The sequence below is a fragment of the Rhagoletis zephyria genome, unplaced genomic scaffold (genome assembly GCF_001687245.7).
Source record: "Rhagoletis zephyria isolate East Lansing unplaced genomic scaffold, Rhagoletis_zephyria_1.1 Rzeph_scaffold_01283, whole genome shotgun sequence".
In the NCBI taxonomy this organism is placed as follows: domain Eukaryota; kingdom Metazoa; phylum Arthropoda; class Insecta; order Diptera; family Tephritidae; genus Rhagoletis; species Rhagoletis zephyria.
Genome location: NW_016158367.1, coordinates 92419 through 111200, shown reverse-complemented (window position 1 = coordinate 111200; position 18782 = coordinate 92419). Strand labels below are relative to the sequence as shown.

Here is an 18782-nt window from a genome sequence, read left to right as displayed (position 1 = left end):
TTAATTTCCTATTATAGGCAGCCTCATAACGAAAGCCTGGCGCTCCTACATGGATGAATTGGATCATCAAGCAAAACAATTCAAAAGCAATGCAGAACTACTCGAAGTCGTCTGCGAAAAGCTGACACATTTATCACAGGATAAACGTAAAGCACGCAAAGCTTATCAGGAGGAGCATGCCAAGATCGCAGCGCGCCTCAATCATGTAAGTTGAAAGGAATAATTTTTATTAGCATTTATTTATGAAAATTTTTATTGGAAAACAATAAATGTATGCACATTAGGGTGGTCAAAAAAAAAGTTAAATCTGAATTTTAATGTAAATGTCACCTTCTATACGGGAAAAAATACCACTGTTTTTTCTATTTTGATGTAAAAAAAAATATTTAGAGGATTTGATTGGTGTTGGGCAGCATCGATATCAAAAGTACTCAGAACTCGATTCTCAATAGGATCGACGATTTCTGAAAGTATCGATACTGAGTACTTCATAGTATCGGTACCAAAGAACAAAGAACTCGATCCTCAAAAGAACTCGATACTTCCCAACACTAGTCTTCATGTATTTTATATGGGAAAACACAAGTTTTTGTAGAAATGCTATGGAATTATTCAAACTCATTATTTCTCGATAGGAAAACCTTGTTGCTCTTTAGGAGACTTCCAATAAAAGTACCCAATTGTTTACTTAACCATTTACTGTTATTAACTATTTTTTATAGAACCCAATAAAAAATCGCTAATATTAAAAAAAATTTCATAATAAAAAAATGGGTATTATTACTGGCAGTCTCCTGAAGAGAAACCAAAAAAAAATCGAAAAATATAAATTTTCAAGAATTCTACACCATTTATGCGAAAACTTGGTTTTCCCCATATAAAATACCTTTAAAGATTTAAGCGCTTTGAGTGAACTCTAAATATTATTTGATTTCAAAAAAAACAACAGAGGTATAATATTTTTCGGTATAGAACAATCCTGGGGGTGAGAGAAATTTCAATTCTTTACTTCCGACTTTACTTTTTCACATGGATTTTTGGACCACCCTACATATATACATTGGTTATAAAAAGTAGCCCTCTTAGGCGCGAAAATCTTTATAATGCATAGGGGTCAAAAAGTTAAGGGTTCTTGAAAAGCAGAGCCCAAATCACGTCATCCGTTATCGAATTATTGCTCGTTTTGAATCGAATTAAATCAAATGACCTCTGGTTTCTCTCCCATATAAATTATATTGAAAAGGCGGACTCCTTGACGAGTGCCGTAACCTCAAAATCAAAATTTCAAATCGAGTTTCCTTCGATCACATACTTACATATGAGGTGATTCGGGCACAGACTTGCGAAAAGAATGATATTTTCCAGAGGTAGAATTTTTTAATTTTTTTTTTTCAAATTTCACCCATTTACACATACATATATATGTATGTTTGTATTTAATGTATTTAGATAAGTGCTGCAAATATTTTCTTAGTTAACATTTCTACATACCTATGTATATATGTACTTATATATACATACGTTTAACATACACATAAAAATTGTAATTTCACTTACCAGCGTTCACTTTACGACTTAAACCTTTTTTTACAAATTTACGTAGAAAAATTTTATTGAGTCATAAACTTTGGAGTTTCTAGAAAACCGCATAACGCTGTGCATACATAACGCACCAGTGCATACGAGTATACATATTTACACTTACAGTGGCGGTCAAAAATGGATGAATAATGTTTCGTTTTTAATATTTATAATGGTTTTCAAGCTAAAAGTTGTTTGATTTTTTTCTATAAAAATACGGTTCATGCTTTAACAAAAACTGTATAAATAGCACTTTCAAACTTTATACAGGACTTTGAAAAATTCCACACATTTTTATCTAAATTTCGAGCTTTTTAACCAGAATTTTTTGAATTTTTTTAGGTATGCAGTTAAAAGGCTTATAAAATTCTAATAAAGCAAGTTCAAGATTTGAGCGGCTAAAAGATCGAATTCATTTTTAATATATATTTTTTTTACGATGTTTTCCACTTTTTCCATATAAACATGAATTTCATGTGGAGGAATATGCGAGAGACCGGTGCGAGAAATTTCGCTATTTATATGAAAAAACCGCAAAAGCCGCCAGCCAAAAAAAAAGAAGCCAAAAAAAAAGAAAATATTAAAAACCTATGCGATTTCTAGGCGCTCAAAATTTATCTTACTTTACAAAAATTGTATAACTATTAACTGCATACCCAAAAAATTATTTATTAAAATTATAGTTTGAAAAAAATTGCAAATATTAAAAACGGAACACCATTCATCCATTTTTGACCGCCACTGTACATATGTACAAATGCCTGCATAAAAGGCTCACACCTGGATGGACATTTGTAATGCGATATGTTTACAACCAATCAAACGACAAAAGAGCGCATAACCGCCAAGCTTTTTATTGTAAATTATTATTATTTTTTTTTTTTAGCACTGTCATGCACAGAAAATTTTCCTAAAACTCTTAAGCAGCTCATCGCCATAGTGCCAGGCAGTCAGCCAATTCACATATTGCAACTCGAGCTTGTCAATTTGCTAGGCAGTCAACCAACATTGATGGCTGAGCATTTTTTTTAAGTTTAGCTATTTCTGTTGTATCGGTGGATACATTAGCCGCTTGTTATTGATAATTTGTAATGCTACTCATGCAGTGGCTGGTAAAAAAAAGAAAAAATTAAGAATCAACAATAAATAATAATTGAAAAGTAATTTTAATACATTTTGATTTCTTATTTGACGCCGTCATGAAGGAGTATAATAAAAGAAATTCGAGTATAACAAAAATCTTAAAGAGTCATAACCACTTAAGCGGCTTAAAAGTGTGCGTCAACGTGGACGAAAATTTATGGCGTTGACAGTGCGACGGTGAAGTGTTGTTTCATACATATGTACAAACATATTTATATATTCATGCAAGTGCCTATGTTCGCAGCTATTATTTTCGATATCATGAGAATAAACGATTTATGTATGTATATATCCACTTATATACATTTGTGTTCAGCTGATTAAGTTAAGTGACATTTTGACCAATTTGACTATTTTTCATAAATTTGTTTAATGTTTTATAAAAGTCTAGGACGTTATATGAAAAGCACCATATAAATCCACATTTCTAAATTTGTACAAAAATTATAAAAATTATTCAGAATTTTTAGAAAAAATTTTTAATGCAGTTTTATAGCCCTTTAAATTTTAGTGCAAGTTTTAAGACGCTAGAAAATTGCGTTGCTTTTTAATAATTTTTTTTAGCTGACGGTGTTGTGCATTTTCTTCCAAGTATGCTCGTATATGAGGAAGAAAATGCAGTACCTTCAGTAAAAAAAAAATTAAGGACCTTCACCAAATTGAGTAACTCTGGCTAAAGAGCTGATTAGCTCAAAGCAAGGAATGTTGTCAAAGTTCTTGCTTGAGCTATTCAACTCTTTTGCCCGGGTGCCAGGTCACTTGCACAATTTTGTGAATACCCCTATTATTGCGTTTTTGGGGAATATTGGTGAAGTTTTTTGAATTTTTTTTGTACAAAATTTGTAATGTGGATCGTTATATAATGTGCTAGACTTTTATAAAAAAAAGGCATTTAATAAACAAAAAAAAAAGTATTCAAAACTGGTAAAGAAGCCACTTACCCAGAGTAGCTGACCGCAAGGGTATATATGTATGTATGCAAGACATTCTTTGTAAATATGTAACCATCTACTATAAATGGTATGTATGTCGCTTTTATGGGTAATTCACCATTTATTGCTGATATGATCACAAAATGGTAAGGCATTTAACCTACGAAGTGCTTCTTTTCAAGCCAAAAAAGGTAGTACAAACTCGTATAATTCTATACTTTGTTGCTGACTTTACATACTTTGAGAATGGTATCTGCTGAGTATTAAAAACTTTTTCAAATTATGGTGCCGTTGAACTTATTTTTTTTTTGTGATATGCAAAATTAGTTATTCAAAGGTAGCCGATAATAATAGTAGTAGTGCGTAGTGACTGTTTTTTTTTTGTTTTTTTTTTTTAAACAAAAAAAAAATATACAATGTTTGTGGTTATGCCGAATTAGATTTTGTTTAGAAAGAATAGAGATAAGCTACATCTAAATGAAGCTAACAATAAAATTGGGGACATTTAATGATATTCTTAACTAACTTGCTATGCGATAGCAAAGTTCATTCAAGGCCTATGCATTTTAGAAATGTTTTGCGGTGTAAAATTATATACCAGCCCATTAAAAATTCCGTTATTAAGTCGCACAGCGATAACTATGTAAAACGTTGTGACCAATGGTCTGAAACGAAGTAAAAATTGGCATTTTTGCTAGCATTCGGTTTGGTAAAAGCAAGTAGCCCACAATAAACTAAATATTCGACTTAGCTAATTTTTATAACTTATTCACCCTCTCGAAATAGTTCTGGAATTAGCGTCTGGATACTGAGTTAGCAAATCCGAATACCTATGTATATTAAAAAGCGATTGCAATATTCTGGATTGTTAGCCTCATATGGAAATTTCTTGGCTTTCACATCAGGGAGACCCACATTTTTTGATAAATCCGTTTTTTTTTTCAGGGCACTTCATTCTATAATACGTGAGTCGGTTAATTACCAAAGGGAATAGGTCAGAATTTTTTTTGATACGACAATTTTGATGCAGTTCGGTTCGTTTAAAGGAGCTCTGTTGAACTGCATACAATTTTTCATATCGGAAAAATGCTAAGGTTTTATATAAATTGGCTCAAATATGGTGATAGAAGTTTAAGGTATTGGGCAAAAATTGTGTCGACGCCATCTTTTTATACTAAAAGTTTCAAATGAGTAGATCAAATATTGCAAGATTGGTGTCAAACAAAAAGTGCTTGAAAAGGTTTTAAAGGTTATTCCATGTAAAAGCGGAAAACGACATGAACTTTAAAATGCTTTTATTATCTCTATTTCAGTAGTAGCCCCCTTGACTACATTTCATTAATCTATTGAAAAATATTAAACAAAAAAATAAAGTGATGTAATTGTTGTCAATGTACACTTTTACTTCATACATATGTAATTACTTTAGACCAGTCACAAGGACCCGTCCCTCCAATGAAAAATTTAAATATTTTTTAATATTTCTGTGAAGATTATAACAGCCACATTTTTGCTATTTTTAGGCACAAAAACATCTTTCATGAAAAATAAGTATTTTGGCTAAAATTTATCTTCGAGTGCACAAGGGTAAAATAGAGTTCTTTTGAGTGTCCTTGCTCTTATTTCAAATTTATTTTTGAGCTTCAAAATAGAAGAGTTGGTAGCTACATAAAAAATTAAAAAGAATTAAATCAGTAAGTTATATTAAATATCACAATATAAACATTAAACAAAGGCTATTTTAGTGAATATATTTTTTTAAATATGGTTGCCACCCATCTAAAATTCGAATGTATTTTATCTTCTTTTTTATAAATGTGAGAAAAACTGCGTGTTTGACCACCTATAACATTTGAACCGCATCTCTTCCCCCAACTTACCAGATCAGCATGGTTTTATGCTTAATGGATGACGCTGCCACGTCATTTTACAAAAATTAATTAGCAGAAATATTTAATGCAAAACAATATTTGAGTGAAGTTGCCACTTAATTTTTATGGAGAGCTAGATATTAATTAGATTTTCTTATATATAAAAAGGCCATGGTGTCTGTTAGTATGTCGTTTATTGAAGTGAAAACTACGGTGTCGATAGAGTTCAAATCCATGGATATGTTTGCATTAGTGTCTTTTGTGCGTAGGGCAAACAAATTTTACCGATAGGTGGCGCTGGAGTTCAGATACCTGAAAAAACTCCATCAAAATTTATAACATGTATTAGCTAAATAAAAATAAATGTTTTGGTTTAACATTTTCCCGATAGGTGGCGCTGGAGCGGAAATATCTAAAAAACTGCATTTACAGTCCAATATGGATGGAATTCAAAACAAATACTACCTAAATAAATATAAATATTTTTTCTAAAAATTATCCCGAACGGTCTCGCTGTAATCGATATCTCTAAAACAATATTTACACTCCGTTTCGATTTAGTTCAGAACATTTGTATAGCATCCACATACACACAGGAATGTGAGCTGCAAAGCAAATTAAATTAAAGCAAATAAAAAATTATATTATTCCTTCAAAATATAGAGAAGAAGTTTTACTCTGATTTCTAGATAATTTTCAAACATTTAGCTAGAGTTGCATTTAGAAATGTTTAGTGTGTAGTGAGGCCCGCAAGCAAGCTAGTCAAATTAATAAAAATGAAAGCACAAACTCCAAAAGTATTTACTTTGCTATTGAGCTAATGAGTTTAAAGGACTAAGCTTCAACTTGGGATTATTTGCACAATCGATTGTTCAAAAATTTAATACTTAATTTTTAAATTCTTTCGCATCGCCAGAAACTCATAAATATCTCAATTTACATGGTCATATTAGCGGTTAAGTAAACTAAGTAAGTTTTCTATTTATTTATATTAAATATTCGAATGTTGTACATAAATATTTCTATCAACATCCAAGTGTGTACTATTTCCATTTGTCGAGGTCTCATTTATCACTCGAAAGTAAACTTAATAGTTTTTTTTTTTTAAAACTCATCTTTCCTAGTGCTTGGTCATGTAAATTCGCGCCATTTGTTGCGCTTTCGCAGCAGTTCTAGGCAATATGAGCTAATCAAAATATTTATAAAAATTTTCAAATCAAAAATTTATCATGCACACTCACCACATTAAGCTGCAAGCTACACAAGAAAAAAGATTGACAATAAATAAACAATAAATAAGCTACAAACCGGTCAAATTTCGGCCGCCTGCAATGCTTGCAAATGTTTCATAGATATGTATGTACAAATATACATTGGTCAAAGAAGAGCAACAATCGTAGAAACTAGAGATGAGCGCGGGACTAAATATTTAATCGCGATTCCGCCCATCCCGAAATTCCAATTTTAAGTCCCGAACCCGCCCAACCCGACGATTTTCAGAAATGTACCGGTGGTTCCCAAGACCTATCACTAAGAAAAATTCACATGTATGTATTTTAAATTAATTGAAAAAAAAAAAAAATAATAATAATGATAGATCTGGCATTTTCCGATTATATTGTTTTGCTTTGCTGTTCGTTCTTGACTCAATAAAACACGAAAAAGTGCAGATACATTTATCATTTTTAAGGAAGCTTTTCGGAATTTGCAGAGGTTGCGGTTTTATCGGGAGTGTCGGGAACGGACTTTGGTCCCGTCCCGCCAGCAAAATTTTTAAAGACCTTCCCGATACCGCCTATCTCGGCCAATTTGAAATCAGTACCGTGAGTCCCGCGGCTCCCGATATCCCGCGCCCATCTCTAGTAGAAACAATAATAATAATTTTTGCCAAATGTTTACATAAAAGTTAGCTTTGAAGAAATAAACTTTCAACATGTGCAAAACACATTTGTATGCCGCTGTGACATACTTTCTACATGTGCCTGCATATACATATGTATTTAGTTATATTTGCATAGTGAATATGTACATACATACAAATGCTCTAAGAAAAATGCTCGATTTCGGTTGCGCTTCAACAAAAACGTTTGCATTTGCGCTTGAGTTATAAAAAATTTGCAAATTATGTGGTTGACTTTTTGCGGCAAAATTTGTTGTTTATTTATAAGAATTACATCAGTTTTGCGCTGCATTAATGCATTTCTTTTATTACACATAAATATATATGTATATTATTAATATTTTGTCTAAGCGCTTATGTATAAGAACGTATGTACGTATGTATGTATATACATATGTACATGCAGCCCGCGACAAAACAGTAGCACCGAAACATTTTGAAAAGTTTTGACTATTTATCTTTTTTCTAAGAAAAATCATATAAATCCACATTTCAGACCTTGTACAAAAATTATAAAAATTCCATAAACTTTCCATCTAGAATAAGTTTTGGTATGCAGTTTTATAGTATATATAAAGTTTAGCTCCTTATCTAACAAAAACCAAATAAGTTCAAATTCCAAACTTTGTAAAAAAATTTCAAAAATTGCACTTTTCAGTCCAATTCCAAGTATTTTTATTAGAACTTCTAAATTAATTTTTGGTATGCAGTTTTATAGCTTATTAAATTCTATATTAATAAAGTGCTAGTTTGAAGTTGCTAAAAAATCACGTTGATTTTTGATAATTTTTTTGGCTGACGGTATAACGCATTTTCTTCCATACAAAAAAAAATATCAAAAATTAATGCAATTTTTTAGAAACTTCAAACTGCGCCTTATTGTACCAGATTTTAATAAGCTATAAAATTGCGTACCAAAAATTAATTTAGAAACTCTAATTAAAATACTTGGAATTGGGATGAAAAGTGCAATTTTCGAATTTTTTTTACAAAGTTTGAAATTTGAACTTATATGGGTTTTAATAGACAAGCGAAATAAAAGTCGTTAAAACTGGTAAAAATTTTGATGTGCTATCTTTTTCTGCGGGCTGTACATGGATATATATGAAAATATGAATATTGTTTGAATGTCAAACAACTGCTTGAATGTTGTGTGATTCAACGAACGGCGTGTGGCATGTTGCTCACTGAATGCCTCATTGTTGCACAGCGCCACAAATTACCAAGAAATTGTTAATTGGAATAGTTTATAGGATTATTGTATTCTGAAATGCTTAATAATTTGTTTATGCGGAATAGTTAAATGCATGTACATACATATCAGCCGTTTGCTGGAAGAATGTCATAACTTAAAAAATAAACTCGGTATGCTTTCTTGGACTCAAAAAAATTATTACCAAAAAAAAATAAAATTAAAAAAAATATTTTGTCAATAGACTTTTTAGCTCAGAGGAACCAAAATAGCAAAGTTTCCCTGCTATTGGTTGAATAAAAGTGGTTGAAATATTAACGTCTGCCTTAGGGTCACATTCATCCTCTCCACCTACAATGCATATTAATTTTGGAGGAAAAATTAATGCAAGCTTATTTGTGTATGTTCGTTTAGGTGAATTCCATAAAGTAATTGCTTTTAATAATCTGCACTTCATTACAATTTGCCATTCCTATAATCCACCAGGGAAAATTCCGCCAATCTGGCTGGCTATCAGCGTCACGTCAATGTACAAATCCATTTGTGTATTCAGCTGAACGTCTGAATAATGCCACTTGCATGCCGATTAATTACCTTCAATTAATAATGGATGTCAGTATTGTTTTTGGTTATGTTTTTATTTTCTGGCACACCGCAGCGCTTAATTTATGTTGCCAATAAATGCATGTACGAGTATATTATTGACTATGGTTGATATTGGCTGGCGCTCTTTGCCAAACCCAGAGTAGCAAGCAATATTTTGTAAGCCTGATTAATGCTAAATCATATGCCATGAGCCACAAATAACAAATGATAAAGATACAAATAATACCACACATACATATGTATGTATGTATGAGTGCATAAGTGGGTGTGTGCCAAAGAAATCACTTAAAGTATGGATACATTCGGTAGACCCCGTATTCTCCGTACATACGATGCTCTGCATTTTCCCAGATTTTTTTACTTACTGTTAGAAGCTACTAGTACGAGCAGTAATCACAGTAATCACAAATTGATTATTGTTGTTGGATTCTTATAAACTTAGCCAACTTAAAGATGAACTTTATTTCAGCCGGGGCGTTTCATAAAACAGCATCTCGAACGCAGTCTTCGGATATTGGGCGCCCTTCCGAGTTAGAAGCAATGTTAAATTTAATTTGAAAAAGATTTAATTTAATTTGAAAACGGTTTCTCTTTATCTGAAAAAGGTTTAACTTAATTTGAAGATGGTTTCATTTAAACTGAAAATGCTATATTTTGATATATAAAATTGTATAGCGCTTTGGAAAATTGAGCGGCGCCACGCCCCATACAAAAAAAAACCGAATACGTTTTATCTCCTCAACTATTCGATGCAGCTGTAAAATATTTGGTAAATAGATCCTGTAAATGAGGCTATATATATTATTTTTTGGAAAAAAGGCAGAGCCACGCCTCTATTAAGAGCAAACCACTATTCATCATATCCTCCCAGCAGTTTGGTGCAATTAATGATATTTAGCGTATATGTCGTTTAGATCAGGTCATACCCCATTTTGGAAAGGTGGACAGAGCCATGCCTCATACAATAAAACTGTTGCCCTTTTTCTTTGTCCACTCATTACGAAAACTACTTAACCGATTTAAACGAAATTTTAAAGAATTTTGGGGAAATACACAAAGAAGGTTGTTGTATACTTTTTCAGGTGACTGGTGACTATTCGAAAAAAATCATATTAATCGTTGAATTTGCTTGAAAGTTTGTATGTAGGTAACTGGATTAACGTCTAGAACCCTTTTCATATCTTTTTACATCTTTTTTTTCTTATTTTTCTTTTTCCTTAATTCTGGGAGTTGGCAGCAAGAAAATTCTAAAAAGTTGATTCTTCTGTATATTTTTGGATCACCCGAATGTAGATATATATATATATATATATGTATGCTGACTTAAGGCGATTGCATAAAACGAAAATAGAGGCGCCCCATACTACGTTTATACGCATGCATAAGTCGCTTTAATTCATTTCGCCGCGATTCAAAACATATGTATAAACTGAATTTCAATTCGCTTTGAAAGAGCGAAGTGTTTTGGCTCACACTCCATTTCAAATCGGTAGTTTATTTCTCCAGACAGTTAGAAAGAGTGTATAAACACCGCTCTCACTCAAAGCGAATTGGAGATCAGCTGTTCCGCTCAAATTCCAAATAATCGCAACAGTATTTAAATGCTGATTAATAATAATCGTTCTTTTTCTTTGCCACGATTTTATAATACAGAATAAAACTAGATTTTTATCACTTTCCATTATGTTTACTTATAAAATGTCAAATGAAAACAGCTTATTTTGTTTGCTTTTGAAGACGGTTACTTTGATGCCGATATAAAGCCGTAAGTATAAACACTAGAGCGAAATGTGTACGGTGTCAATGCGCTTTCAATTAAGTCGATTATTCTGTGCGTATAAACGTAGTAATAGTTGCATATACACATACATATGTATATGTACACATAAAGAAAAAACAACCGTTTTAGATCTTTCCTCTTAGTTCACACAAAAATTAACACATCAGTAATAAGCTTAACTGCCGTCATTTTCATGTAAGCACACGCTCAAATGCTATATATATGTTTTCATAAATACTTCTCAGTAGGGTTACTCCAAATAGCTTAGTACATTTGTGTTTTCATAATATTTATGATAAACACATAAGCAGGTTTTAATGATTTTATTTCCTGCACAAATTTATTACTCACCGATAAATAAAACTTTAAGTAATAAACTTACTGTCGAAGTGACATTTTTATGTGCACATATTTGCGGTTCCCCACGAAACGTGCCCAAATATGTATGAGGACATCTAACCTTTGCTGATTCCTGGCAGAAAAGTGGGAAATTAAATAGACAAAAAAAATAATAAGCACAAAATCAATTTCTTTGGAGTTTCTGTAGTTTCTTCTGGCCATCTTAAGATCTTACCCTTTCAGCAATAATTTTGCAGTAAAGCATTTTGTGGGAGTCAAAAAACTCATTTCCGCTAATATGTAACTTGCCTGCATGCACACATATGTACTCGTACATAATATACTTACACAAAGCACTATGCATGTAATGTTTGAGTGGCAGTAAATATAAGCTCAACAACTACGAGCATCAGCCTTTTGCCACCAACAATGTTGCACCCATAAGTACACTGAGCCAAAAGCACAATGGTTTTTTCAACCAACTTATGGTTTGATTTTTTTATGGTCAACAAGCCGATTGTAAGAAATGTGATTCAAGTTGAACATTTGAGAACTAATTCGTATGTAAGAACTAATTCGTATGTAAGGCAGTGCCGAGCAGAGGCTCTTGCTATTATTTGTTGGCTTCCAGCAGTACGAATTTCGTCAGCGCGATACAATGATGGAAAAGTGGGCACAATAGTGCCATTTTTGGCACTTTCATTCGCAGAGGCACTTTTGGCACAATTCATCCTGTTTTGGAACAATCACAAAATATAGAAATTTAGCATAAAATGCCAAGATATAACAAAAAATCACATACCACATTATAGATTAAAAAATTACAACAAGTGAAAATTAAAAACACTAAAAATACGCAGTACGAAAAGTAAGTTTTCGCAACAACAAGCTTTTAATTCAGAGTTTTTAGAAAGATTTTAAACTTGCAGTTTTATAATCCATTAAATAGAAGTGCAAGTTTCTGCAATATCTGGATGTTTTTGATTTTTTTTTTCTGACGGTGTCATACATTTACATCCATTTAAAAAATTTTCGAACACATTTTGTATGGGAAAAAAATGCATAAAATCGAAAACTTGGAATCTCAATAAAAATTCTGAATTCAAAGCTTGTTGTTGCGAAAACCTGCCGAATTTTCCTCAGTAATTGGAATTCTGTGTAATTTTGCTATGAATTTGTGTATATGTCTAAGGAATCCTTCATAAAAGTGATTTACTGCAATAATTTGGTTAATTAAGAATTATTATATTACTTCAGTGTATATTATAAAGATTCCAAAAATATATTGCTTGGCACTTTCATCTTCTTTTCGGCACTATTTGTGAAGAAGATACATCATTATTATTTTCTTTTCTGTTTTTGGTTTTTCTTAATAAGGAAAAATTATCTGTGAAGTGAAGAACCAAATCAAACGACGAAGAAAATTGATTCAACTTGAACATTTGAAGACAGATTTATAAAGCGGCTGTAGCTGAGTGTGTAGAGATTGCTTGCTGTTATTTGCTAATCCCGTCAGAGGCAACATGTTAAAATGCTAATAAAAATTGTTGTTTTGTATCTCCGAAATATGAAAATGCATCTGTGAAGTACGGAACATAAACGTATTCAAACGAAAAATCGCCAACCAAAAGTTTGGTTAATGCAAACAAACTCGTGGTTAATATTAGCAAATCATTGTTGAAAATATCAACCAGGGCAATGTTAATATTAACCAAAAATCACGTTGATTCTTTTTCAAGTTTGAACTTGGTAATACTAACCAAATTTTGGTTGATTTTTCTCTCAGTATATGTACATAAGATACCCACATGCTACACACATAGATCATTATGAAGCTCAACTCAGCTCATTTATCATAAAGAATGAACGTTCATTGGCTACTTTTGCAGCTTGTTGCATTTCACGGTCAATGCATCTTCATTGTTGCAGTTATTCTTGTTGTTCTTTAAGTTCCTTTGCTTGGCTGGATGCCGCCACAAATGGCAGCGTAGCGAGCACTAACTTCTTTTGTATGCATGTATGTATGTATGTATGTACGTATGCATTCACATTAGACTGTCTCATTTGCTTGTATAAAGGAAAATCGGTTCCTATTCTACAAGCAAATTGTAAAGTTGGGCTAATTTTTCAGATCTAACTAAAATATTTCGGCTCAATTCAGAGTCATTTGTGAGTTTCATGAGGAAAAAATTATATTTTAAAACTTTTTTCCTAAAAAGTGGCTTGAAAAGCGAGAAAAAATGTAAGTGAAATATTTGTATTAATTTTTTTTCTAGTTTCTGCGAGAACGTTCAAACGTATTATATTGTTGATCCAAATATAAAAATAAAAAACCGTGAATGTGAGTAAAATTTCTTTAGTGAACGGTGTAGGGATTTCTTTTAATGACAGACCGAAAATGAAAAAAATCTCCGAAAAGCGTCTACAATAAATATGCCATTATTTGGTAGATATGTCCTCATTTCGTAAAACTTAAAAAAGCGAACAGCCATTTAAATATTGTGTGAGACTGTTTATTGAAAAAGAAATCCAAACTTAAATTTATTCTTATGAAGAAGTGAACTATGATGAGGGCACTAAAAGTTTAGAGCAGCATAATGCAGAACAAAATCCCAACAAACATTTAGGTTAGAGAACGATTAGAAACCGATTCGAATTCAAATACGTTTTTTCCTAATGCACTCAACGAACAGAACTACTTTCTACAGTGTCACGAATAATCACGCGTTGCAAAAAGTCAAGTTTGATGGCGGAAGAAAATATCTTTTCCAAGGGTGCTTGAACAAGTAAACCAGTTTCCAAGAAAGCTGCTTTAAAAACTTGCTAAAAATTTAATTATTATTCATTATTATGAACAGACCTTTAGGTTTTTAAATATGAAATGGACCTCTAAATTTTTAATTTTTCTATCAATAAGTTTGACTTTCCAATCATAGAGTTTTTGATGAACAACACGAATTTTGAAAAAGCATTTTGGTGGAAGCCATAAAAAAGACTGCATTTTATGATTGCTTGGGAAAGCTTAATTTTTTTTTGTGAGGCGTCCTAATGTGTATGTACATATCTATATGTAGAATGTATGAGCAGTTAAAGATGCTTGTAAGAACCCACACAAGAGTTTGTTGAGCAGCTTTAGCCAAACTCCAAATCGATTCATTCTTAGAAACACATGTTTACCAAGCTAGAACTGTAATAATTCACATATTTATGCACATGTGTATACATGCATGCCTGTGGAAATGGGAGAGTATGTATTCGCATAAAATTGTTGATACCCAGCAAGCTTTTTCGATCGCGATAGCATCTTTCGCTAACTCCTATTATCATAATTTTAATAGAATATGCGTACTTTTTCAGAACGATTAAAATTCATTAGTTTTAAAAACGTATCTACTTTGTAATGAGTCTTCAGAAAGTTTAAAAAATCAGTTTCCATTTACACTTTAAGAAATTCGTGGATGAATCTTTCCACGCCGTCTTCTGGTACTTTTCAAGTAAATACGAAAGCAGTTTAATAACTCTGGGATGACTTGAATTTTCCGCGTCTTAATTTTACTACTACTGTCAAATTTTGAGCAAGCTTCGCTTTACAACCTCGGACAACGAAAATAAAATTCGTGCGCTCATCATGACTTGGGCTACGAACTGTTGCCCCATGCAGAATGTTTTTCCCATTTAGCCCTCTCCGACTATTTCCTATATTATATTAATGAGCATTTAGTTTTGTGTGACTCGGCACATTGTGGTGTAACAGAGGCAAACTTTCTTACGATGTTCGAGTCTGAATATCGGGTTTATTCAAAATGCATGTATGAGCATCTAGATGTCGCCACTCGCGGCTGACTGAGAAATGACGTGAGTACGGGAACTTCACTGCGTAGAAATTGAACTCAGTGCGTCTATTACTGTAATAATTTCCTTTTTTTACTTTTATTATTCACGTGCACCATTCGTCAACCGCGCCGTCAAAAGAAACGCGGGTTCGTCGTGTTAAATAAAGGTTCTTCCACATGTCTACGAAATGCTGACTGTGTTGTTTTACTTCTCTAGTCTCTATCTACACCACATGAACTACTAGCTGTAGGTAGGGTAGGTATGTATGTAATTTTACTTCTCAAATTTCTTCAACTAAATCTGTTGCAACTTACTTACACAACGGTGTATGCAGTTTCGCCGCATCAGCGCCACTTTTTCTTGCGCCAAGTGAAATGATCTAATCTTTTTTCTCCCTAATCTAATCGAGCGCCAATAACTTACATTACTTCATATAAGTAGCCAATATGTAACCTGTGGGCATTTTACCTTGTCTCGGTAGCTCTCATCCATATTCGAGTTTCATCGACTTCGCTAAGTTTATTAAATTATACTTACATAGTAGCATTCGAATTTATTGACTTTGGCACTGGCGTCTTTTACGTCTTCCAGTTGAAATAAATTAGAAGTTAGTAAATTACAAATGGAAAATGCCAATGCAGTTACAAAGGTTACAGTGTTACATGTTGCGCTTGGCGAGTTTCCTAACCAAAAAAAAAATTATGGTATTTTGTGCTATCTATTTACACAATTTTATTTATTTTTTTAATTAATAAAAAATGTTTTAGTTTTTAATTCTAGCTTGACTCTTTCGTTTCGGATTAGCATTTGACTGTTTCTCTCTAAATAGATGATATACTTTAAAAGTACAATGACTTCGCCAAATTTTATTAAAAGGAGTTTGATACAACTTTTAACGGATGCATTTGACTCCGGCCGGAAATTCCCTAGAAAGCCCTGTTTCCGCCTGGAGCCTGTCTAGATTTTCGTCTCTGATATTTTCTCGACAGTAATAAAACAGGTTCTGGTATGGAAATCCCTTCTACAGATAATCTTTACCGGCACTTAATAGGTTTTCTTAACAATTTTCCACACACAATAGAATCTGGACTCACTTCTGACACTGAGTAGATAGGACAGTTTGTCCTGGAACAAGTATTATCTACTTAGAGTCTGGTCTTGCTCCAGAATAATATATTCTCTCTGAGATAACCAATTGATTTGCAAGTGTTTTTTTTTCAATTTTGTAGCACAGTGCAATCATTTGGAATAAAATAGTTTTTACTTATCAAACATTTTTTCATATTCTGCTTCTTCTGGTGCGTACGCATATTATTCTTGGTTTGTATATGTACTATATGCATGTAGATAAATATGTACATATGTACCCATAGTAGATATTTCAGAATTAACTAATATCCACTTATACATATTATTGACACGTTTGCTATGAATAGATACTCGGTATCTTCCGGGTAAGATTCTATTCACCCATTTCATTGACAATTGTGAGACTCAACGGCGCGTATGACGACTTTTCTATGGCTTCATTTGTCATTATTCGCTAAAGAATTTTGTTGTGACCAAGCTACATACATTGATTTAAATCGAGATTATAGTGAGGCACAACAACAACAGCAGCAAATAATTTCATAGTTATTTAGAATCAATACAAATGCGAAAGCACTTAAACAAAGTATTATTGCTATTCGAGTTGAATAGAAAGCCTAAAGGGTGAAGTAGAATAATAAAAGCATTTTCTCGAAGCATTTGAAACGTCCTAAGCCAGATATGGTTATGACGAAGACAATGGGGGATGTGCAATGAAATACCGGCAAATACTTAGTGGTTGGAATACCGCAATAATTCTAATAAAATCACCACATTTTAGCAAGTAAGGAATATGTCATGAACTTAAAAAGTATCAAATTTATTATACACAATGCATATATTTAGTGGCTGGTTACTAGAGATCGCAAAATCGTGCAGCAGAAAATGGACAAGTTGACGACAGGTAGGCTAAGGTAGAATGAAATATCCCACTTTACGAAAAGTGCTATTAATTGAGGCTGCCATGTAATAATTGATTCTTGAGTGGCAACTCGGAACCAACGATGCCTCTGAAGAAGTATAAAACTAGTGAAACCGTGTGGCTAAACCACAGTTACTCGATATTTCCAACGATTACAAAAAAATCAGTTAATGAAAGGCAATGATAAGCCAGAGTGGCGTTAGTTTTAAATTAAACAATTTCAAATGCGATACAATGATTAGCCAGAGTGGTGTTAGTGGTAAAATTAAAAAATGTTTAAATGCGATGCGACTGCGGCGGTGGTCGTATATAAAGTGTCAAGTTCAAAAATATACAAGGCGGACTGGAGCCACCCGCTTACAACTACAAAGCTACAAATTGAAATTCATTTTACAATGGTATAAAATTAGGCTTTGCCAGCGCACGCAGATCAACTATTAAATTCATATAATTTAGTCGTCGAAGTCGATGAGGTCACCCATGTCCTCGACAAGCTTATAGGCGAAACGCATATAAATCTCGAACACCAGAATGAGAAAGCAAATTCAAACCCTATTTAGAACGTAACTTTGAAATTGACGCTATAAACGTCGAGAGCATTATCGATAACAAAGCGGATATTGATGACGATTACAGTGGAAAACAGTGTCATTAGAAGTTCCCATATTCAAACCATAAAGTTTCTCTACTTAATTGTTTCTATACTAACTAGTATTATTATTGAATCGTGAACTAGTAACAGTCGCATTTGGCCATGTTTATACCAACTCGCTTTCTTGCTTATCCGGATTTCAGTCAAAGATTTCAATTGATTTGTAGCAAATTCCCGAAGATTTCTGAAGAGCTCCACTTTAAAAACGAAAGCACACGGTAAGAAAAAATGTCGATAACAAAAGCGATAATAATATCGATAAGAAAATCGATAATAATAATATAATAATATCGATAATAAAATCGATAAAAAATATCGTTTATTATATCGATAAGTTCCGAAAATATCGATAGCAAAATCAATAAAAATATCGATAAAAACTTCGATAACAAAGTCGATAAAAATATCGATAACAAAACCGATAAAATATCGATTATTATATCGATAAGTCCCGAGAATTTCGAAAATCTCTAAAATTCTGAAATAGTCCCCAGATTGAGTCTCTGTCTATATCCTTTTCTCTATAATTACCTTTATATTAATTTTGCTTCATCTATCTTCATCTTTACTTTTATCGATAGCCTCATCCTCATATTTTTCTTTATATTTATCTTTGTTTTTACTTTTATGTTCATCCTATTCTTCATCTACATATTCCTCTTCACCTTTGCCTTTTATAAATATTGCGCCATCTGTTATTCAAGTACCTACACGCACATACTGTTTGTCTCCTTCTCGCACTTCCAACGTATGCACGTAATTGCAAAACGATGACTAAAGGTTCTAAATTGGCCCCAAAATAAGCCAATATTTACCGTTGTTTTACGACAGAAACCGAATTGGTTAACTTATCGGATCTCAACCAGATTAGTATGGGACCACCTCTGAGACATTACCTTTCCGATGCAAGAAATCGGTTGACGTGGTCCAAAGTTATGCGG

General features: G+C 32.6%; 1 protein-coding gene across 5 annotated transcripts in view; it reads left to right on the top strand.

The window, feature by feature from the left end:
* FER (tyrosine-protein kinase Fer) overlaps positions 1–18782 on the top strand; it is a 109655-nt gene that overhangs the window by 21966 nt on the left and 68907 nt on the right. For all 5 annotated transcript variants that reach the window (XM_017616816.1, XM_017616817.1, XM_017616819.1 and 2 more), the window contains one exon: positions 18–205. In XM_017616816.1, the coding sequence (XP_017472305.1) occupies positions 18–205 (188 nt within the window). The remainder of the gene's footprint in view (positions 1–17; positions 206–18782) is intronic.